Below are 24,273 nucleotides of genomic sequence, written 5' to 3' on the forward strand. Positions count from 1 at the left end.
TCAGCCGAGGCGTATTAGCTTTAGACTGTAGGCTGTTCAAACAGTTTACCCAAATAGTTGATTTGTCTTGTTTGATGGGCAATGTGTTTATTTCAGAGGTGGCGACCTGCTTCATTAATCCTCTCACTGTCTTTATCATGTAAACTTTTCTCAAAGCACGCAGCAGCAGTAGCAGCTGAGCATCGTCTGGTCTTGAGAGAAGAGCTGGTCTTTAAGTGCCCCATTAACACAGCAATGCAGCATCATTTAGAGTCTGAATTGGGTTTCCTTTGAATTGAGTAGAAAGAATCAGGGAGAGTCTGATATGAGTCACTTTGAGAGCTTATCTGTGAATTCTTTGTGCTTCTGTGACAAACACACGTGTATATTGGGACTACAAATTTGCAACATTCATAATCAACATTGTACCTTTTTATTGGGTCATTTTTAACCGTCATTAGATACACTGGTTTGTATGTGAGTTCTAGAGTTCACTTTTTGATCTAGTCGTACAGAGATCTAAAATAAAATGTATTCACGTCAGTGTCACTGCCGGTAACATAAATCTGTTTCTTCATATAGTGTTCGCACTTTTCAGCCAGAGTAGCAATGTAGTAAGTTCCTTTTCATGCCTAGGCTGCTCCATGGTCAGGGGGGCATTCACACAGATATGGGGGATCATATTGATGTGTTCATCTGTGCTAACCACTACCACAAACATAGTGATACAGCTGAGTTTCAGTCACTGTAGGTACAGTGTTATAATGGCAGAGTCTCTATCGCTCAGACTTACCTTGAAATAGAAATGAGCAGCAACTCTCATATTGTTGATTTCATGCATTGTTTAGGCTTAATTAGGGATTTTCTTTTTTTTTAAGTTGACTAAATTCTTGTGGCCAGGTCAGCTTTCACCTTTCAGAAATCTCAACATGATGGTCTTCAACTCTTTGTGTTAAAGTCGAAGGCTTTTTCATTTTTAGACATCGTTGTTCTGAGAATAACAGTGACCCATGTTCTGTAAAGCACAGCTTAAAGTCACCATAAACTCTGCACTATTGACCCCCACAGACACACTCTTAGCCCTGACTGGGAATGTTATTGTGGTGATGTCTTTGTGAGGGTGATGGGATGGATGGATTGGGGAGCAGTCTCGCTCTTATACACCTTGGCTGTGATGTGATGCCCCTCCCCTGGAGATCCGAGGAGAATCTGATAATAGGCTGCTATCTGTGCGTGATGGCCACACGGAGAGAGCAGCGGTGAAGCGGGAGTTCGCCTCTACGCTCTGATCAGTCCTCCTCCTCCACATGACTCAGGCTTTACTCTTTACTCCAACATGATGTCCTGTGCTGGTATGGGCTCAGCTTCGCAGGTTATTTCGCGCATTGATGTTGCCTAAGTTTTTATAAACTGAAATTATTCTATTGCGGCTTGAACTTGATTTTCAAACGGAAAACAGGAGGGAGTGTCGCTTGGTAAGTTTATATTTTTTACATGTGTATTTGTACATGGGATATATACATTTGAATGCAAGACACTGTTCGATAAAACATTTGATTAATTTAACATTGTAATAAATTAGAATTTATTATAGTCTCACCCCAAAATACAACATACAATTATTTTAGCCATTAGAATTATTTACACGGATTTAAGACACTGTTTTTGTCCTAAAATATGGTCGTTAACATTTGTTTGTTTTCCTTTATCACGTTGAACTGTCTGATCTAAGAAACATCACAGGTTTCTTCAAACGTAAAAATAATTGGCTATTTCCCTTTTCACGTCGGGTATCCCGTTGGGACACAGGGTCGCTTCAGAATTCAATGAATGCAAATGCATTAACTGAATAATAATATAGGATTAACAGCATTCTGTCTATTACCTAGAAATTGATTACATTTGTATTTGTTTTTTATTCTGTCTGTTTTTATAAAGAAGAATAAATTGCTAACCTTACAAAAACATTTTTTTACATAAAGATATGGTGTTATCTTGTTATAAAATATAAAGCAATAAAGAGCACAATTTGTTTTACTGAAACATTTACGGTTTACATTAGAATATTGTAGTGAAGAATCGTGGGCGAGCTTTCAGATTCACGCCACAAAGCTCCCCACAAATCTGTGATTTGTCATATGATTTACAAGAAATTGCCGATTTCCCTGTAAGCCAAGTACCAAGTCAGTTGTATTTGTTAGCCTACAAATCCATCATGGTTTTATCTGAACTATTGACCTTAGTCGTGTTTGAGCCAGTCCTTGTGAATTTGAATTCTAAGAAGAAGTATGGCACGGTGCCTTTTAATTTAATTTATAAAGAATATAAATCTCCCTATTTTTATATAACAGATAAAAGCGTTAGAAGAGAAAGGGATGCCTGTGCCAAAGATGACTTGTTCTTAAGTTGCAGTAAAGTAACTGATTTTTAAAAGACGCTCATGAAATTCAACAGATCGAGTTTTGATGGACTTCACAGCCACACCCTGATACGCCCTCGAAGATTTGATAATGGCTCTGCTTTGATGTGATGACGGTCACTTTCCATCACCATCCCACTGTATCTTCGTGTATGCGCAAGTTGCCAGCTTGACAATAGTAGTAGGCCTTTGAGTGATGGTGAATCAGGTAGCCCACCCCACCGACATCATGGGTTTCTCTTAACTATAATATGTTTCTGTCTCCAGAACCCAGACTCCAGGGCAGAAGACACCTGGCATAAAAACTGTTTCAGTGATTCCTGAGGGGGAAGAAGGCCCCCTGGAAAAAGAGCAATCTCAACTGGGATCAAAGAAAGCAACCCACCTCTGTGACAAGATAAGAAAAGCAGTCATGCTCGGCGGTGAAGGGGAGAGCAGCACCTTCTCTACTATGAAGGAAGCAGCGGATGATAGACGCAAGTCTCCGGCTGTGGATGTGGAGGACCCGGCTGCTGGCAGTAGGTACACAGAGCACGGGATGGGTACAGACCGGTCCTACTACGTCCCTCCTACGGTTTCTAAACAAACCCAAGAAATCCCGAGCCCCTGCTCTTTTATTCCTTATAGCCCCAGTGGGACAGTTTACAGCCCGTCCAGCGCCGGCAGGTACCCCTCTTCTCTCCACTTGGGTTCCGTGTTGCCTCCCACGGGGTTTCCCCCCTCCACCGCTGGCCGCAGTCACTTCAGCCCGGCTTACCAGCTCGGGCAGAGCCCCGGTTGCATTTATCCGCCCTATACTAGTTCAGGGTCGGCTCTCAGCAACATAACTCTACCCAGCGCCGGCCCGGGGATGAGGGCCCAGGTGTACCTCTGCAACCGGCCGCTGTGGCTCAAGTTCCACCGGCATCAGACCGAGATGATCATCACCAAGCAGGGCAGGTAAGATGGAGGATATTTCATTTGAAATAAGTGACTTGCCTTTCTCGAATTACATCTTTATTTGCTGGGAATTTTCTGATTTCTGCTGTTCTGTCATAAAACCGTGTTAACTTTTGTGTTTGCAGACGGATGTTTCCGTTCCTCAGTTTTAATATGGCTGGTCTCAACCTGACAGCGCACTACAACGTGTTTGTGGAGGTAGTGCTGGCGGATCCAAACCACTGGAGATTTCAAGGTGGCAAGTGGGTCACCTGTGGGAAAGCGGACAACAGTAGCCAAGGTACAGAAACAGGTCGATACTTGACACTTTTAACATTTCATTTAGTTTGATGTTGAGTGTATGTTTATGTTGTTTTTTTGTTTTGTTTTTTACTTTGGAAATGAGTGAAATTTGGAAATTAGAAAGATTCTCAATTTGCTAGAATAAAATAATTCGATTCAAATAGGGCATATTTTTACGAGTTTATATTTTGAAATGAGGTGTGCAATTGAAAAGCCTACTAAATGGTCTACTTGGGGTTGGAGTTTGACGTTGGAACATTTCTTTATTTCAGGCAACAAAGTCTACATCCACCCAGAGTCTCCAAACACAGGGGCCCACTGGATGAGACAAGAAATCTCCTTCAGCAAACTGAAACTCACGAACAACAAAGGAACCAGTCATAATACTTCACAGGTATGCCAACCTAATTAATAAATAAACCTAAACTAACAACGTTAACCCTCAGCGAATATTAAAATAAATTGTTTTAAAATGTCTACATATTTTTGTCGCATTGTAATAGCGTATTTATAATACATATTACAGTAAAATATCTACCCTGATAAATAATGCGTTACAGACCAGGTCAAAGCGCGTTATTAAACGTTTTACGTAAATCACCAGCACAATAGGGTGAAATTTAAAAATAATAATAATTATACAAAAAACATTTTTTATTCGTGTTTGAAAGGAGCTGAATTAGCGTTTTAGGCCAAACCACTTGTGAAAAAAAATAACAATTTTTGCACAAATTGCACGTGTTTAGAAAATGAGAAAAACCATTCAATGCGTACTTTAGAAAAGGAAGAGATAACTTAACGGATTGTATCATGTTCATATGCAGATGGTTGTCCTGCAATCGCTGCATAAGTACCAGCCCAGGCTTCACATCGTGGAGGTGACGGAGGATGGGGTGGAGGACATTAGCGGTGACGTGAAGTCTCAGAGCTTCACCTTTCCAGAGAACCAGTTTATAGCTGTGACCGCCTACCAGAACACTGATGTAAGCATTACATATTCCTCTCTGCGTCTCTTCTATGTCATCATGTGTGCTATAGCTACAGACTGTTATTATTTCAGACTAATCCCCTGCCATACAAGTATAAAATGCATCCTGTTTTGATCTACTATAATTTATATTATTTAAACTCATTCAATGGACATTAATAGCAGTTTTAAATGTTAATCATCTATCTGCCTTGTATAGTTCGACATGCATGTGGTTAGTATGCTTGCAACTGCATTATGCTTCTTTACCTTTATTTTATCTTTATCTTGACTAAACAATATGAAGCTTATTGTTCCGTTGTGCTTTGTTCTTTGTTTTAGATTACTCAGCTGAAAATTGATCACAACCCTTTTGCCAAAGGATTCAGAGATAATTATGATTCGTGAGTATATTACTTCATTGTCATGCATTGCTTACCAGTTATACACTGAGAAAGTATTACATTTTTACAGCATAAGAATACATCAAATGTTTTATTGCGACAAACTGTGTTGGAATTTGTTACTTAAATTTGCCAATTTAAGATCTGTTGTTTCATATGCTTGTGTCAACTCATTTTGAAAGATGTTTTCAACATGATTTCTTTCACCCAGACACTGCCCTTCCATGACCTCAAGTTCATACGTACATGTATTTTCCAGGATGTACACAGCACCGGAGAATGACCGCCTCACACCCTCTCCAACTGACTCCCCCCGTGCCCACCAGATTGTCCCCGGAGCCCGCTACGCCATGCAGCCCCTCTTCCAGGACCAATTTGTCAACAACCTTCCCCAGAATCGCTTCTACAACAGTGAAAGAGCAGTGCCACAGACTAACAGCCTCCTCTCACCTCAGACAGAAGACGCAGCTTCACAGAGATGGTTTGTCACCTCCATGCAAGGGGGGAACGGCACTAGCACCAGCAACAAGCTAGATCTAACACCCTATGAGGGGGAATACTCAAGCTCCCTGCTTCCTTATGGTATCAAATCCCTGTCCATGCAAACATCTCACGCTCTCAGCTACTACCCAGACTCTCCTTTCACCACCATGTCTGCAGGGTGGGGGTCCAGAGCTGCATACCAGAGGAAGGTTTCTCCCAGCCTGCCTTGGTCTACCAGGCCCAGTCCCACCACTGGTTTCCCAGAAGACTTAAACAAAGTTAAAGCACAGATAGAAGAGGATGTGAACGGCAGTGGAAGCCTGATCTCCTCCTGGACAGAGACACAGCCATCAGCTCTGTCCTTAGACAAGGCTGATTCTTATTCCACGACCTGCAAACGAAGGCGTTTGTCTCTCAATGGTCCCAGCACAGAGGACTCGCCCTCTGACATCAAGTGTGAGGACATGACCTCTGCTGCCACTAACAGTAGCTCCTATATCAAAGAAGCCCCCTCATCCAAAGGCATGGCAGCTTATTATTCCTTTTACACAAACCCTTGAATGGTTTGTCTCTGATATGTTTTGTCTCACATTTTGGTTGTTCTTCACCTGCCACTTTTAATAAGACATATTATTTTGCTTTTTTTTTTTTTAAACTATGTGCGGGCCCAAAATGTGTCTTGGTGGTGATACATCTAGTGATAATATATATTAATATTTTCCTTTTTGTGGTAACACAGGAAATATCAACATTAAAATCATGATCAAAAGTCAAGGGGCATGTGAGGCACAATAAGCATCCTGAGTTGCTTATTCCCTCTTTACTCCATCTGTTCCCCTGGACTATATATTTTTTCACATCTCCATTTATGTAACTCTGTATTTGAAGTTTTGAAAGTGCCAAAGCATTTGTTTAAGTTGCTTTTTTTTTTTTTACAGTGTTCTGTATGTTTCATTGTGCATACATTACTGTATCTGCCTTAACACTGAGGATATGTGTTTACAGAATATTTATTGAAGGCCTGTTGATATGAAATTTGTGCTCTCATAAATGTGATGATAATATGCTGTACTGCCTTCATTGCAATGTTTAGATATTTGATAATAAAAGGCATATGTGTTTCAATGAGTGGTTATTTGTTCCTATTTAAATACAATATGTTTTACATATGATGGGGTAATGGGTACATTTATATTAGCATGTGATTGATATGTGAATGCACCACAAGTAATTACTCAGTTAAGTTTGACGCTCATTGAATTGGTTCATTGCACATAAAGAACCAGCATCTGCACGTGAGTATGGTGGAGTGTAAAGCCACTTAAATTCTGCTAATCCATCTTTTAGCATGAATTTTTAAATTTTAAATTTTATTATAAATATGTTAAACAAATTCAAAGTCAAAACTGCTTTAAGTCATATTAAGACTGGACCGTTCAATGGATAAAAAAGCACAACTTCATGTTCTTGCATAAAGCTAATTTGTTTCCATGGACTCTGTCGCACTCTAGTGGCAGTTTATTGTCCTTACAGCTACCAAATCAATCACTGCAGCCGCCTGTTGAGTTGACACGGACACTGAGTGCATCTGACATAAAATGTAGTTACATTATTTCGATTTTATCCCATGGTAAGGGCAGTCTACAGTCGAAATATGGAGAGCTTGGATTATTTTCACTCTTTATTTTATTTTGAAATACCCCATGTCTGTTCTGCCCATGGGAACCTGTTGGCTATATATATATTTGAGACACTTTGCATAGAATAGGCTTCTGATTCTAAACCTTTGTGATAAACAGGAAGAGGACACAGTGGGCTTCCGAAAGAACAAACACACAAACAAAAACATGCACTTAGTTGACCATTGCATGTCATCAGTCTAGAATACGGCAACGTTGTCAATTTAGGATGTAAAACTCAATTAATAGCGTTAGTGTGTGTATGTTTATTCGTTTAGTCTCTGAGGAAAACGAGCCATTTATATCTCCGCCCGTTTTGGGGTTTGTGCTGAAACCTGGCAACCCGTCTCGCAGCCAGCAGAGAGTCAACGAAGAGTTGACAGGAACAACATCATTGCTTCGTACACACATTATTTATGGATTGCCTCACTAACAAGAAAAGCCTTTGTTTATTGTATTAGCAAGTGACAGTTCATTCACAACGCCAGATCAACAACAGCGAGATGTACCCTCTGTGTAAGTCAGAATACTTGTTAATCATTGTTTACTGTGAGTTTATCAACTGTGCTAGCTAAGTTGGCTAGCAGTGCTGTTAGCTTGCTAGCTGATCCGGTAGCGTATGCACTGACGTTAGCCAGCGCAGATACTGGCGTCATGATGTTTTTATGTTTTTGAATAACATCCAGCTAGCGAGGAATATTGTGTATTGTGATTGACACTAGCCCTTTCAACAAACGTAATGGTTTTCAGAGAACGTTATCTAAGGTCAGTGGGCTGCTGAATGTTTTCATTAACCAGACATGTAAAACAGAGTTACTGCGGACTGTTCATTAACACAACACAACACACTGCTGTCGGTTTGAGCTAGCGAAAATGGTAAACACCACACAACATGGGAAAGGCCTGCACGAAGGAGTTCAGTGTCAAGTGGCACACTACGCAGACACACTGTTACATGTTAATGTCCGTGGCTGATACTGTTAGATAGCTATAGTTATCATGGTGTTGTCATGGAGGAGTGACGTTAACATTTGTCAGATATGTTAATGTGTTATCATTTTGGAGTGTCACCTTATCGAGTAGTCTGTTCTCATCGATGAAGTTATATAACTCAAAGATCATGTGTTTACAAGTGTTCACCAAGGTGGGACCTTTGTTGTTTGTCTTTCCCTCTGACTGTGTGTGTTTATGATGGTGTGTGGCCTCACATGGCACAAGCTTGACACAGATTTAGTGATGCAAGGCGAGCTAACTTGTGATGTAAGTGATGTATACTTTGCTAACGTGTTCGTGGTGTGTGTCTGTTAACGTGTTTATGTTATTTGAATGTACGGATACTATTGTATGGGTGGCTGGATGTGTAGTCTTATCCTAATAATGGCAATGTATTAACACATTTAAATAAGTATACAGTATTTAGTTATTCAGTTTACCTGAATAAAGAACAAAGATCAATCATGCATGTGAACTGTCTTATTACAAGTCTGTTCAGAGAGTGAGGAGAAGCGCGCCAGCCTATCTTCCACTTACCTCCACTCCACAATGAATGTATCTTCCTGAAAAGTTGAAACATGACAGTGGGAAATTATGGTTATATTTAAAACTATATAGATGTCTGCTTCTGGACTTGGTTGTAACATGTGATGTGAGCGCCTCATAACTTAACTAAATATATATACTGAGTATATTGGGTACATCTAGCTAAAACTACAATCCTGCAATAATTCCTACCTTTGTTACTGACAGGTGTTTTTGTTATTTTGTCCGCACCATTTATGTCAATGAGGGTAGGCAAAATAATAGAAACACCTCGCTGGATTATGCAGTACAGTTCTGCAGCAACACATACCACATCGTCCAAAAGTATTCTAACATTTAAGCCACACTTGTCTAAGGTCAGTTTGAACAAAAAGGGAACATTCTGAATGTATAATCTATTGCAGGACTGTAATGTTTAGCCAGGTGTCCCCACTACACTGGAAACTGAGTGTATAGCTGTTGATTTGGTAGCGTTAATTAACTAAAGTCACCACAGGAGTCTCACCTTCCCCATGCATGTAGAGCTGCAACGACTAATCGCTTTGTTGATCGACAGAAAAATAATCACTAACTTATTTTTAAAAGTCGACTAATCATTTAAGTAATTTTCTATGCAAAGATGGCCGAAAAAAATCTGTTTATAGCCTCTGAAATATGAAGATTAGCTGCTTTTCTCTGTTAAACATCATATTAAACTAAATATCTTGGACTGAGAAACAAGACATTTAAAGACATCACCTTTGAGAAACTGGATTGACATTTTTCACTATTTGCTGACTTCTGCAGATTTATCGATAATGAAAATACTTAGTTGTAGCCCTACATGTATGGATGTATTTGTTTATTCTTTTTTTTACCTTTTACTTTATTAATGTTGTTTCAGTATGATGTTAAAAATTTCCCGAAATACAGGAAATGGAAACTATTAAATTAACTGGAAATCCCTCTTTTTCCCATTCCTGTCTATGACACACACACACACACACACACACACACACACACACACACACACACACACACACACACACACACACACACAGCTGCTTATCTAGTTTTGGCTGATATTGTGTAAAGAAAGATTATAACAGTGTGAGTCAAGTTCTCCCACAGTCTTGACTCTGTTTACGTAAGCTGCAAGAAAGAATCAACTGTCCAGCAAATGGAATGTCTAAAATCGCTTGCCATTTCCTTTGTCATTGTTGCTAACCTATGGAGAGTTTGCTGTAACCTGTATACTATATACTGTATACTTAAAAATGTTTTCCGGAAGCATTTCTTCCTCCTATTGTGAACATAAGTTGCCTTCTCCAAGGCATTATTGTACAGAAGGATATGCATGATAGTGAGAATTCAGTGTGAATGAATTCTAGTACCATAAAATAGAATATATTGCGCTGAAGGAGATGATTGAGCTCTGTTGATTTGTGCTTCAGCTCACCAAAAGTACATTAAAGCATCACATTGCCCAAACAGTCGTGACCATATGGTGCTCTGGTGGAAGCGAAATGCTGACTCTCTGCATGTTGTTTGTCGGTCGAGGATATCTTGCTTCACAATGGCTCCTGGCCTCAGTAGGATGGGCAGCATTGGCATGGAGAGGCGGAAGCTCCTGGTGATTGCAAGAGGAAGTCTTGTCCTTCACTCTGTGTGAGCTTTGTTGGCTCTATGTTTAGTTATTCAAAACCAAAAAAATAAAAAGAGAAACACAAGGAGGTGGTTTACAGTGCTGTTGGGATGCTGACACAGGGGCTTGTGGCAGAGAAGCCTGAGCAACCTTGGAGATGCAACTCACGTCCTTGTGATTCAGAGGCAGTGGAAGTGATTAATACTCACCGCTTTTTAGTTAACAAGGCCTTGTTGGACCCTGACACGGCTATAAAGGAATTAAACTCCAGTTTTTCTTCTTTTCTTTAGGACATTCGGTATGCTGGCCTATTGGATTTGAACAGGTTGAAGACGAGTAAAGAGGCTGCCGTGCCAGTCAAGAGTTTGAACCTACGGTAGGGGAAGAGATGGGGAACACAGCGACCAAATTCCGTAAGGCTCTAATCAATGGGGACGAGGCGCTGGCCTGCCATCTCTATGAGAGCAACCCGCAGTTCAAGGAGGCTCTGGATCCCAACTCTACATACGGAGAGTCCTACCAGCACAACACTCCACTGCACTATGCTGCCCGGCACGCCATGGCACGCCTACTCAGGTCAGGATACGGTCCAGATAAAATCAGACAAAAAAAGCAAGAAAACAGACAGACGTACTCATTCAGAGTTGCATATTTTTGGATTTGCTGCCGTCTGTGAGTAGAAAATGGACATCTAAGGGTTGATAGATGAGGGAAATAATTTGTTGTGCTCTAGACTTTCAATATGCTGCAGTTTATTCATTAATTATATTATTGTTTCCTATGTGGCACCCATTCAGATTTCTAATTGTTCTTTAAACAAATCTATAATTTTTTTAGCACTCTGCTACTCATCAGCTGATCTAATCTATTGCTGTATTGCTGCATCATAGGAGAACATTTTTCATGTTTTGTCTCTCTACGTCTCTGTCCCATCTGTCTCCACACAGCCATCTGTTAGCAGCTCTCAGGAATGCAACATGCTGGGATGGAATAGGATGGGGCTCAAAGAGCCTCCCATCCAACAAGCTACCAACCTCGCATGTGTTTGTCTTTACGTTTTTCCGCTAATAGGATGCTTGCTCAATTTTGCATTCCTACCTGACTTTAAAAAATAGTTGTGGGGGGGGGGGGGGGGGGTTTAAAAGGTCAGCAGGTAACTGCAATGTCAAGTGGAAGCAAAATCTACGACTGGATCGATGGATCGATGGATATGATTCTGATGATTCCAGTTTCCACATGAAGCACCAAAAGACACTAATTGATAATAATTTACCTGAGGTGTACTTTTTATTTTCACATGCATCTCTACTGTGTAATTATCTAGATTTGATTAGACATAGTGTGAAGTACACTACTTAAAATGCTCCTGAATATACGGTGCCACTAAAACTAGAACCAAAAAAACAGAAATAAGGGATATTTGTTATTTCAAATGTTTTTTTATGTCATTTACTATGTTTCAAAAACATGCTATAGAACCTCCAATAGGGTTATTAGGCTTTATATGTTTCACTTGTTCATTCTTGTCTTTACTGTAACAATGTAAATCTCCCCGTTGAGGGACTAATAAAGTATTTCTGATTGTGATTATAAAAACAAAACATTATAAGATAATGATTGTAAATCCTAGTCGGCTACTTTGTTGACCAAAGCTGAACTCAATAATTTGAAATCAGCTGTTGGTAAATGTCCCGTCGTGGGACTAATTAAGGATTTCTGATTCTGATCTGGTTATTCCTGTCTGTCTTCTGTGTTCTTTTAGGTCTTTTCTCCTAAGCAAAGATGGGAATCCTAACAAGCGTAATGTGCACAATGAGACATCTCTGCACCTGCTCTGCATGGGGCCCCAGATCCTGACCTCAGAGGGGGCACTGCAACCCCGGATCTCACGTCCATATGAAGACAAACATCGTCGGGCTGAATCTCTGCAAATCATCCTGGCATGGACCGGAGCAAAGCTGGACCACGGAGAGTATGAGAGCGCTGATATTAATGCCACAGACAACAAGAAAAACACCTGCCTGCACTATGCTGCTGCGTCAGGCACGAAGACCTGTGTTGAGGTGAGAGTCCAAAGTCCTGTGGACATTTTCTGTGTGGACTAATGTAAAATATTCTCAAATATGACATTTTGGGTATAGGTCAAAGGCTCCATAGATGAAAACTAAAGAGCCTCACTTAGACAGGGAGCAATTTGAGTGGAAGGAAGATAAAAGGGGCCAGAGTCACCCTGATTTAACACAAATAATTCAATGTCTGCCCTTTTGTTCTATGAATATTTGTAGAATAGTGGCTGATGTGTGGCATTGTGCTCATATCCATTATATTAAGTTGGATCAATGGCTCCCTTGTGAGTTTTTGGAAGATGTCGTGCAGCACAGAACATCTTTATTAATCCTGGGGGCAGGATAAATCTCATACAAAAGTCACATATATGAATTAAGCTATCACTGTGTGTCTCTCTCTCAATATATGCCTTATAAAGACCTCAGATTAGTTTTGAAACAGAATTTGTTTCCTTGATTCATAATTATGTCATTGATCAAAAGAAAATGTTTTACAGCGGGATATATAGCAAAGGAAATGTTTTACAGCGGGATATATAGCAAAAGGAAATGTCAGAGTTGGGATAAAGGCAGGTCTGGTGTGATGGAGAGAAAACCTACATAGAATTTTGGAACAATTATAAAAAAAATCAAAGTGGAACAGAATGAACTCATAAATTAAAATGACATATTCATACTTGACAGAACAATTCATTCAATGTTGTAAAGAGGCTCAGCCATTGCCATTGGGAAATAACACTTATTTAAAGTGCAATCCACGTATGGGGCCAGAAACAAAAAAATTGTAAGTAATCATCATGATCACAGGAAAGATACAAAATAATTGGGATTAGCATTTCTGCCATAATTGTGTTGCCTTTCCCTCGACTACTACCACAGAGTTACTGGTACTGCACTCTTATTGTCATTTAAGGTGTTTCAAACTGTACAGGCCAGTAAACTGAGTACATGCCTCTGCGTATAGTGTGTGCGCCACATTATTTAAAGCCAAATATTCCTCTTGTTTCCACTCGCTCAGTTCCTGGTGCAGAGAGAAGCGGACCTGTTTGCGGAGAACGAAGACCGTGAGACTCCATGTGACTGTGCAGAGAAGCAGCACCACAAGGAGTTGGCCCTCTGCCTGGAGTCGCAGATGGTCTTCTCTCTTGCCCCCGAGGCAGAGGGTATAGAGGCAGAGTACGCAGCCCTTGACCGAAGAGAGGTACAGAATAACATACCAAGAGTGCACAGCTTTCAGTTTGTCATCCGCAACTGGTGTCACTTACAACATTACCAATACCAAACTTATTTATAGTCCCTAGCAAACTGGAAAAATCTAATGACGAATGACGCTGAAACTCTTTTTAGTAAGCTGCCCTAGATATCTAAACGGGGTGTAAGAACTGAAGGTTCTTCAGTCATAGATAGTGCTGCAACTAACGATTAATCTGCTGATTATTTTCTAGATTAGTTTCCACTTGGAAGCAGGCACTATCTGTCTATAGTCCAGTAAATTCTACTGGCCTGCCCCCCTCGCGTCACACTGCAGATGCTTTGGTTAGACACAAACACACGCACACACATAACTCTCACAGAACAGTCTGCCATCAGGCATGTGACTCCTATCACCATCACTCTGTTCGCTCATTGGGCCTGGCTTAGTCATGCATCAGCAATCATCTATATTTGATTTGCTTTTATTACTAATATTCTTTTCCTCCCTTTTTGTCCAATCCTTCTTTTTACTCCCACCCTCATTACACCCTCCCCCCCTCTGATCACATCCTCTGTTGCTCCTTCTGCTCTTTTATGACTTTACTCTGTCAACCTGCCATATTCCTTTTTGCCTTCTACCATCCTTTCCTTCATTCCCTCCTCTCTTCTTCTCCTCTTGTCATTATCCTCCTTTCCTCCTCTCTTGTCTCTGTCCTTTCCTCACCGTTGTCCTCCTCTCTAGTTGTATGAGGGCCTGCGGCCTCAGGATCTGCGGAGGCTGAAGGACATGCTGATAGTAGAGACAGCCGACATGCTGCAGGCCCCTCTCTTCACTGCAGAGGCACTGCTACGTGCCCATGGTACTATTACACACACACACACACACACACACACACACACACACACACACACACACACACAGTAATCCACTTACCCTAAAATGGTCTGCACAGACAGGGACTTGTTAGCCTAGTAGTTTAAATAATATGTACTGAATATTAAAATTCAAGGCGATTCACCTTTTTAAACAGAGATATGCTTTCAAAAACCTTGAACCGTTTTTTTTACAGAGTACCCCTTCTTTCCACAGAGCTTACTCTCGTTAAGCAAACAATATTTTGCTGTTTACTGTACTTGTAAAGAAACAATGTCTTGGCAAATGTGTCTTATACTTTATTTCTATTGGGATTAGAGAGGCCTAATCTTGTATAGACTTCATGCTACACTCTAGTGATTTCCTCGCAGTGAAAGGGGCAAGATGTGAACAGCCTTTGTTATCTGAAAGAATTTCATTTGTATTGCTCTCAGTGGAGAGTGCCATTGTCACATGCTTGAAATGCTATTTTACTGGGCTTGTCCTCCCCACCAAATATGTGAAGAAGGAGGGTACTTACACTTACAACAGAGGCTTTTCATATAAAAACACAAACATTTCACATTATCATGGGAAAAGAGTTGTATCTTCCACATTTGCACTTTTTGTTTATTTCAAGACTTTGTTTTATTCCTTTCTGTTCTTACTAAAGACAACAGTGTGCAGTGGAATGCTGCTCTCTCTATAGCTACATCGTACATCACTGCAAGTATATACACTTGTTAGCATTGCTTGTTAACTTATATTTCTATAGACATTAAATGGGTAGCTTCAATCATACCCATCACAAATAAGTAACGGCATGCTGACATTGAGCTTGTAATATTGCATATTATAGGTTTGCCATCATGCGGACAGTTTGTCTTTGCAGTGTAGTTCTAACGCCAGAAGGAATATAAAGTATGAGATTAGAGTCTGGGCTGACAGGGTGTAAAACTTTAGTTGCCTTATTAAATCTATTGGTGTGTGAAGTAAGGGTAGCTTAAGGTAAAAAGCAAAGTTAAACGTATGTAACACATCCGCATTTGCAAACAAACATTATCTACATACCCACACAGGCCAGCTCATAGGAAATACAGCACATATGATTCTGTTAATATCAAGTCATCCAATGGATATACCCAATGACGCATGCATCCAAGAGACATATGTTACTAATGGGTTAAATCAGTGAAAGCCTTTTAATCTGAGGAGAATTAATTAATTTAATTTTGCCACATTTTTCATGCACAGACATTTTCCCTGAATTACTCCATTGATGCTCTTGTAATTTCGATTTGGCCAAGTACTGAGTCACAGTTTCAATTTGATTTGCAGCCTTAAGCCACCAATTCTCCAACTCGCTTCTCTTAAAGTAGCTGAGATAATATGCATGAAGAGCTTCAAATGTTTAAAACAAAGTTATTCGATTTGAGGCATTTGAAATGCATTACCACTCTTAATTTCACATTTGGTTTAGATTATGTTAGTAGAGGACTTCAAAAATATGCGTCACAGTTTGTGGTAGATTTTCAGTCTTTAAATACCCCGTTGTCTAATTCAATTGATTCAGTGGCTGCGTGTGCTCCACATCAGACGTACCTTTGAAAGCTTAGAAGGGAGTGTGACCCCAGATTATTACTATATTTATTCCCCTCTTACATGGGAATAATGAATATCTGTTAAATAGGGATTGAACATTTCAGAATTCTTATTAATCTTCAGGAGAAGAGTTTCTGGACTTAAATATCATTAATTTCTTCTTTCTTCTTATTGAAACTTAAACACTTCCTAACTTTTACATTTCCATATTAGTTCCATATTTTCTTATCACAGTTCTCGGGGCTCGCCTGCTGCCAGCCTGTCAGTCTGTCTGTGCTTCTGAACATTTGTATTTCACAGCTCATTTTTGATATTTAAGACTAAATGTGAAGACTTTTAATTCCAGACGCCTTTTAAAGGCCAAAAGCTGGGAGATAGAGTTATTCTCAATGGTGAGTTATAATTGAAAGGAGATGTGGAGAAATTGTTGCAATATTCATTATCTAAACGAGGCCATTTAGAGTCCCAAGCATTTGATTGGTGCCGAGACGTGTCTCAAGGCAGATAATGTCCTAATTGCACAGTTGACCGGGTCTTGTTCCTTATTTTAAAAGGGGACTTTTTCCGCTGAGAACATTTGGACTCAGGCAGAGTCCACAAGTCATTCAATATTTATACTGAAAAGCTGTTCTTGTGCTAATGTGAGAATGAACAGCTATTCTAAAATAGGAAACCAGATGGCAGCAGGTCTATGTTTTTTGAAAGGCTTAGGTGGAAGTGTTGCCACCGGAGTGAGATTTATGTGGGCTTTGGTGGATTCAGCATTTAGTTTAGAAATTCTTACAAACATAAAACAGGATGGACTGAAAAAATAAAGTTTTCATGTAAATACATTTTGTGTGGATGAAATGAGAATTTAGTTGAGAACAAGTCTTGTTTTATCAGGTTTAATGGGAATTCTGTCATGTTAAAGTCTGTTTTTATTCAAATCCGTTATTGTTCGGAGCTTTTTAAACTCCTAACCAACATCTTCTGCAGGCCTTTCAAACTTAATGGCCCAGCTTTAAAAAAACATTTTTTATAAGCACTGGCCTTTACGACATTGATGTAGTAATTTCTCTTTGCCGCTCTCTTAGCTTAATTTTTTTTTTAACTGCCATCCAATCACTTTCTTCATGTGCTCATAACAAAACTATTAGGTTTTTTATTTACTTAGATTATTCTTCTCGGTTTTGGTTTGAACCATTACCATTTCTCTCTTTAATTATGGCTTTACTTTTTCGTATCAGATTGGGACAGAGAGAAGCTCCTGGAGGCCTGGATGAGCGATGCGGAGGAATGCTGCCAACGCTCAGGGGTACAGATGCCCAACCCACCTCCAAGTGGTTACAATGCCTGGGACACCTTGCCCTCGCCTCGGACGCCACGCAACACCCGCTCCTCCGCCACCTCCCCAGACCAAATCAGCCTCATGCCTGCCAATTTGGAGTCCTCTCTGGTGAGGTTCCCTTCACCAATGTTTGCTAAAAGTTTTCATCAATTTCAGAAAGAAAAGTTTAAATGGCAGTTGCAGATATGGTAGATGAGAACATCATTTTAGTGAAGTCCTTTGTTTGACCGTGAAGAGCCATCAGATTAAATTGAACCACAATACAAGTAGCCCCATGATTTCCTGGCCAAGAAGCTCGTACAGCAGCAAGGATGAAGCTAGTATGGAAGCGTACAGACTAATAGTAACTGGCAGGGCTTCCATACAAACTGTGCACCAGTGTTTATTTAAATGAAGTCCTTCTGGTACTACAGATCTTCCTGAGGTGTCTCTGCTGAAATCTTTAAATCTTCTCCGCCACACCTGTCTTTCTGCATAATGTTGCATTATTTCCCTGCTATATATTGCCAGCACTCATTAGTATTCATACCAGTGGTCTCCCCCACAAACATAAACACAAGCAGCACTTCTACTCCTAGGAGAACAAGGGGTATGTTAATTATGGTGTAAGCTCTGAACATGAGAGAATATTAAAATACTTTTCTAAAAAATGTTATTAGTGTCTATAGACCAATGAGGGAGACAATGCAAATATGTAGTAATAAAGTCCCATAGCAAACTCCTCCGTCGGTGTCAAACATGAAAGTAATCAATCTATAGAGATCTCCAGATGTTGTGGGGAATTGTCATTCTGTCTGCTCACTGTTTCCACTCTGCAGCTAACATAAACAAGTACTGTCTACAAAGTAAAACTTAACAACAAAGATAAAAACAAATATGTTGTGAGCAACAACTACAGCTCCCATGAGTCATAGATATGCAAGTGTGCCGTCAAAACCTCACGGAAGGTGTATTTTCTAAGCTATGCTCACAGAGTCTGCATGTCGCCTACAAGGACATTATTGAGCCTTATTGACCCACTGCTGCACACCCACTGTTTAATTGCCCTCCCATTATCCTGACATTGTCTGGGTTTTTCCTGATAATTATCAAACATGCTTGACATTTTCCTCAGCAGTCTTCTTTGTGAGCACATTACCCAAGCAGGTAATGTGAGATGTCCTTTTGTGAGCTGCTGTTGGCAATTTGTCTTGTTCCACTGCTCACTATAGAAAGCTGCCATGAAGGTATCGTGTGTGTGTGTGTGTGTGTGTGATAACAATCGGCTTGTCCCAGAAGAGGTTAGAAGCATAGAAAGGGTTATTTATACAGCACCATTCAGACACGAGGCAATTCAAAGTGCATTACAGGGGCATAGAAATAGGAAAACATTAGGATTGCATTTAAAAGACAATAAAAACAAACAAGCAAAAATATATTTTTAGAAACATCTGAATAAATTGCATTTAATAGCAAAAGCAAGCAAATAATTAGTTAGTGATTAAAAGAAGTTGCGTATCTAATTAATTGGAAAGCTGCAGTAAACAACAATGTTTTAAGTCCTGATTTGAATGAGCAGACTCTGTTGTCATGTCTTCTAATTCAATGATTCTCAACCTGTCTGTGGCACTCAGCGAGGGGGTCACATTCTAAATTGATTTTTATTACAGTATAAATAATATAATGTGTTTTATTTAGCCTGTGTATGCACTAAGAGTGAAACACTTAATTTCACACTTTCACACAATCTGTGTTGAGATGGTGCACATTTTTTTGAATTCATGTCTAATATCGTTCTAATACATTTGTCTTGTGTACTTCTTTCACATAACTACAACTATAGAAGGGTAAAATAAGGGCTATGGAAGTTATTCCAAGGGACATGCATAAGTCTGTCTTGTAAGGGAGCCTTGGCTGAAAAACAATTGAGAACCTCTGTTCTGATTGGTGCTCGGCCTAAGGATATGTGTTGCAATATATGACACAATAATATATAAATAAATAATAAATAAATAATAAAGAAAGCTGATCCTTTCAATAAATCCCTTGTGTTTTCAGGATTTTTTTGACCCCCCCCCCAATGGTGACCAGGGACTTTTAAGGTTTTGAAATGGCATCGCTACCTCTGGGGGGAATCAGACAGTCTCTGAAAAGTTTAGTGTTAGAGGCCATAATCTTTTTGGATGAAAGATGATTACTGTTACGGTTTTTTTTTTTTGTGGCCCTGTGCCTCAAACTGCACTGTGCTAATCGACCGGGTCTACTCAAGGGCCCGTTTAAAGGTTACAGTTGATTATATCACATTCTGCTCTTTCACAAATCAATACTTACATTGTTGAAGAACAGTGGCTTCTTTATGTCTTTTGTTAGGGTCAGTCTTTCACTGTAACAAGGCCTGAGTGTGTGTGTGCGTGTGACTGTGTGTGTTTGTCCCCGTTTGTGTGCAAGTGACAAGTTTCTGTGGATGTGAGAAAATACATCTGATGACAGAACAGTAATCTGTGAGCCACATTCTCATCAGAGGTTATTACGGCATTGTTTTCCTGGTCTAGTGATCTCACAGTGGAATATTAAAATGAGGTTGACATTGTCATATTTTGATAAGAGCCCAGTCAACCTATTTTTCAAGATTGTTGAATTTCAGGCAAAAACCTGTCATGTCAGTCAGTGACTTTCTCAAAGGCTGCGTGTGTTTTCATTCAAAGAGTAATGTGATGGTGTATTTCTTGCACTGGACCACAGAGTTTTAAGAATTACTCAGAAAATGATCTTTTATGGCAGACTTTATTTATATAGACTGACTTGAAACTGTTTGTACTGTGCCCTAAGACAGATTGCATCTCTTTTCTTTTCTGTCACAGTGTGGTATCTGCATGTCTTCCATTTCTGTCTTCGAGGAACCCGTTGACATGTCCTGTGGCCACGAGTTCTGCAGAGCATGCTGGGAAGGGTAAGTCACATATTGGTTTGGCCTGCAGATTTTGCGGATCGACTCAGGGTGTAACTTAATTTCCTTACACCGATCTTCTTCAGCGTTTTTCTGCGTATGCCTCATTGCTGTCTGCAATGTGTGTATGCTTCTTCAGATTTCTAAATCTAAAGATCCAAGAGGGTGAAGCCCACAACATCTTCTGCCCGGCCTTTGACTGCTACCAGCTAGTGCCTGTGGAAGTCATTGAGAGTGTGGTGTCCAGAGAGATGGACAGGCGCTACCTCCAGTTTGACATCAAGGTAACGAGATGAAAAAACCGAGTTGTGCACTAAACAGATGTCTTTTTACCTTTGAGCCTTCTGCACATAATATTGAAATGATACTGTCACCTTCAGAGATAAACACATAATTCCTGCAGTTCAATTTCAATGTGAATGACACTGTATACAGATGCCAGTTGACTGACATGGTAGGTCACAAAGGAGCAAACATTAATGAGAGATATTCTTGGACTTGAAAGGTAAGCGGTAGCCATGTTTAATTCATGATCTTTTCAGATTTGAAAGCCTTTTAAAGACTAAATTAAAACCAATCGGAAAAAGATTGTTTCACTGATGTCCTCTGGCAGAACATTTTCAAACCTATTTCAGATAATGTTGTAGTAGAAATGAGTGTAATACAGTCACTCTCATCAAAATACCTTTTGAATCCTCTTTGTTTCTTCTGTTGACAGGCATTTGTGGAGAACAATCCAGCAATCCGCTGGTGTCCTGAGGCAGGTTGTGAAAGGGCAGTGAGACTGAACACCCAGGGCCCTGGGATCTCCACCTCAGACCCTCTTAACTTTCCCCTCCTTCGGGCCCCAGCTGTAGATTGTGGCAAAGGCCACCTCTTCTGCTGGTCAGTAATCAGTTGCATGCCTTATATATGAAAATGTAAACATTTAGATATTATCGTTTACTTTTGCTTTGCAAAGTATTCTAATGTAACTCATGTTTGCTATTGAAAGGAAAACATTGTGAAGCAAATAACAACAAGTCAGATAGGCTGTTTATTACAATACACATTTATTGTGTTTTACATAAAGGCTCGGTACCATTAGAAGTGTGTTTATGTGTGATCCCAAAATGACATATGAAACATGTTTAGAAGTCTACTACTGTGAAATAGAGAACAAGCTTGAAATCACCAGGAGTCAGTTGGGTGTCCAGTCAAAGCCAGTTACTAAGAAAGATTGGCCTTTTTCAGGGAGCCAACTAAGAATCCAATGGCCTCTCCAACAGAGAGCTCTGAAGCCCAGTTGGGAACCATCACTCCATCAGCTATTACGCAATGATAGAGTGGCTAGATGGAAACCCCTGCAGAGTGAAAGGCTTATGACAAGCCTGCCTGGAGTTTGCCAAACAGTACTTTTAAGAAATCTCAGTGTATGAAGAAGAAGATTTTCTGGTGGAAAACCAGGCACCACCCTTAATCCCAGTCTTTATGCTAAGATAGGCTAATGTCCTCCAAACTCAAGTGTGTACATAACATACAGACATGATATTGATAGTATGCGCATTAAGTGTATTTCCCAAAATGTTGAACTATTCCTTTAACTTAGTCTGAATGTGCGCTTTTATTAAAAGGTTTTACCGTTTTGCCCTCATGGAATATGTGTGCAGCTTGGTGGGTAATTCTTTTTACTTATTCTGTTTTAAATAGTTTACAACAAAAAGTGAAAAATGTGAAGGCCCTGTCAGCTCCCCCACCATCATATCATAACCTGCACCCCAACTAATGCTCCCCACCTCACTGCGCTTCACCTCACTATGTGGTTCCTAAAGTCGTCCGTTAGGTTCACTTGTCAGGTTTATTCAAGAGTGCAGCTGACATGACATTTGGTAATGGAACTGGATGTAACACAGCTCTGACTTTAATAGTTCCCTTGACATGAGGAAGACATTTGGTTGAAAGTGATATATGCTCAATTGATGGTGGTTGACAGTTTTGACTTAATTTTATGTATAGTCCAGGGACAGAATGTGAGCTTTAGGTCATTTTAACCGTCTGCATCACATTAATCTGTCTGCCTATATTCCAGGGAGTGTCAAGGTGAGGCCCATGAGCCCTGTGACTGTGAGACCTGGAAGTGGTGGCTACACAAAGTCACTGAGATGAGACCTGAGGAATGTGAGTATTGACATGAATTGACTTATTTTAGTTTTTAGGATATGTTTCAGACATGAAGTTACAGCTGAACAAACTGCACAGTAAACTCCTGGGTTTTTTAATAGTGTTTCTTTTACATACGTAATGGGTTTTAAGGATTCTATAGAGTTTTAGGTTATTTGTTCGTACACCACCCAACTACGTCAGTAGGTGGTGAATGGTTACAACAAAGACGTTTAGTTTCTTGCCCACAATGCTTGGGTTGCAGCGAAGTGATTGATTTGGATCTAAATTGCCTGGAACTCAACCACAGTAATTACAAACAGTTTAGCACTAAGCCAATTAAAATCCACCATGTTGATGATGAATTATTAATTAAAATGAGCAACCCACTCATTGAGAGAATGCAATGTTTAGAAGCAGTAATTGGACTTTGGACAATCTAATAGATGATTTAAGGTGGCCCAAGTCACTCCAAAGTGCAACCTGCTTGATGTGACAGTTGAAAGATAAAGGCAATTATTTTGCTTTGGAACTATCGTCCTCTTCGATTTCCCCAGATTCTGCTTCATCCCGGCATTTCAAACGGCACATCACAAGTGCTTTGATAATAGCCAATTATTCAGTTTGAGTGTGTGTGGGGGGTTGGTGGGTGCATGAGCATCATGGGAGGTGTTAGCAAAAATATATTAGCAATATATATTAGTCAGGCAGCACCATTTTCCACTCAGTGCAGTGGTCTGTTTAGATGCTGTGGTAATAGTCATTCTGTCTCATTATGCCTTTATTTGTTCTGTTTACCTCCCCCTCCTCCTGTTGAAGTGGCTGGTGTGAGCGAAGCTTACGAGGATGCAGCCAACTGCTTGTGGTTGCTCTCTAACTCTAAACCCTGCGCCAATTGCAAGTCCCCAATACAGAAACACGAGGGCTGCAACCACATGCAGTGTGCCAAGGTAAGTTACGCAGGGAGCTTTCACATACCTGTCTTACTATTGCAGTAATTTAGTGTCTCTTTTCACGTCCGAGGCTGTTCTGGCCAGTATGAGTTGGGAATGACTAGATTGTTTCCTGATTAGGAAAACTACCTGAATGAACAACAAAACAACAAATCAAGTGTTGCAGTGTATTGGACACAATATACAGCCATAAACAACAAAACAAAAAGAAATGGCCATAATAATGAGAGTTTAAATTGGAAAACATTTGACATTTTACAGACACTTTTAAGCATTTGGCCTTAGGGATTGGGTCATAGTTAACTTAGAGCTTTGAAGCAAACATTGCAGCATAAAGGGGCCTCTAGCTGTATAGTCTTATTTATGGTATTGTACAGTGTGTACACTTTGTATGCATTCATTCAAGTTTGGTTGGTTACCTGTGGTTCTCTTATTGTATCGTTTTTGCACTTTATGGATGTTGGTTTCCGCTCCCCCTAGGTTTCTCAAGGCGTTAACAGAGGTTTAGGTGGGAGCATCACGAGGAAAATTGATTTAACACGAGAAGGGAAGTCTAAGTAACACAAAGCAAACAAATGGTGATCTAGTGGTACGGCTTCCTAAAAGAACACTGGAAGGTTGTGAGATCAACACCATTGTGCCCCTGAGCAAGGTACTTAAGCCTGAGTTGCTCCAGGGGGACTGTCCCTGTAGTTCACTGTACGTCGCTCTGGATAAGAGCGTCTGCTAAATGACCTGTAATAACGTAATAATAACAAATCATTTGTGAAGCACATGGATGTTTCCCTGAGAAATTCAGTGAAAAGCTGCTACCTTTCAAACTTATGAAGCCTTATGAAAACAAAATATTTAAAATAGTCTGATTATATATTTTCTTGTAGAGCAAGTTTGTGAT

At 40.0% G+C, this 24,273-nt stretch overlaps 2 protein-coding genes across 5 annotated transcripts in view; both read left to right on the forward strand.

The window, feature by feature from the left end:
• Positions 1-1,235: 1,235 nt before the first annotated feature.
• Positions 1,236-6,598, forward strand: eomesb (eomesodermin homolog b). 4 transcript variants are annotated; one of them, XM_029450804.1, is made up of 7 exons: positions 1,236-1,454; positions 2,434-3,337; positions 3,463-3,617; positions 3,892-4,013; positions 4,444-4,602; positions 4,929-4,990; positions 5,202-6,598. In XM_029450804.1, the coding sequence occupies exons 2-7, from the start codon at positions 2,811-2,813 to the stop codon at positions 6,031-6,033; spliced, it is 1,857 nt and encodes a 618-aa protein (XP_029306664.1). In that variant the 5' UTR covers positions 1,236-1,454; positions 2,434-2,810; the 3' UTR covers positions 6,034-6,598. The 4 variants fall into 4 exon arrangements, with proteins under 4 accessions (XP_029306664.1, XP_029306667.1, XP_029306666.1 ...); XM_029450807.1 differs by having other exon boundaries at positions 5,250-6,598; XM_029450806.1 differs by having other exon boundaries at positions 2,666-3,337.
• Positions 6,599-7,247: 649 nt separating this feature from the next.
• The window catches only part of LOC115020819 (ankyrin repeat and IBR domain-containing protein 1-like), a 31,110-nt gene continuing 14,084 nt past the window's right edge, over positions 7,248-24,273 (forward strand). The window contains exons 1-11 of the mRNA XM_029450803.1: positions 7,248-7,668; positions 10,606-10,891; positions 12,078-12,378; positions 13,400-13,582; positions 14,318-14,435; positions 17,260-17,468; positions 20,201-20,289; positions 20,426-20,570; positions 21,005-21,171; positions 22,355-22,443; positions 23,245-23,375. Of these exons, the coding sequence (XP_029306663.1) occupies positions 10,704-10,891; positions 12,078-12,378; positions 13,400-13,582; positions 14,318-14,435; positions 17,260-17,468; positions 20,201-20,289; positions 20,426-20,570; positions 21,005-21,171; positions 22,355-22,443; positions 23,245-23,375 (1,620 nt within the window). The 5' untranslated portion in view covers positions 7,248-7,668; positions 10,606-10,703. The remainder of the gene's footprint in view (positions 7,669-10,605; positions 10,892-12,077; positions 12,379-13,399; positions 13,583-14,317; positions 14,436-17,259; positions 17,469-20,200; positions 20,290-20,425; positions 20,571-21,004; positions 21,172-22,354; positions 22,444-23,244; positions 23,376-24,273) is intronic.

The sequence above is a fragment of the Cottoperca gobio genome, chromosome 16 (assembly GCF_900634415.1).
Source record: "Cottoperca gobio chromosome 16, fCotGob3.1, whole genome shotgun sequence".
NCBI classification, from domain to species: domain Eukaryota; kingdom Metazoa; phylum Chordata; class Actinopteri; order Perciformes; family Bovichtidae; genus Cottoperca; species Cottoperca gobio.

Excerpts from the sequence above, each read along its gene's own strand:
- eomesb (XM_029450804.1), top strand. The coding sequence starts at position 2,811 with ATGCTCGGCGGTGAAGGGGAGAGCAGCACCTTCTCTACTATGAAGGAA. Across the intron at positions 3,338-3,462 it reads ATCATCACCAAGCAGGGCAG|ACGGATGTTTCCGTTCCTCA; the intron begins GTAAGATGGAGG and ends TTGTGTTTGCAG. Across the intron at positions 3,618-3,891 it reads AGCGGACAACAGTAGCCAAG|GCAACAAAGTCTACATCCAC; the intron begins GTACAGAAACAG and ends TCTTTATTTCAG.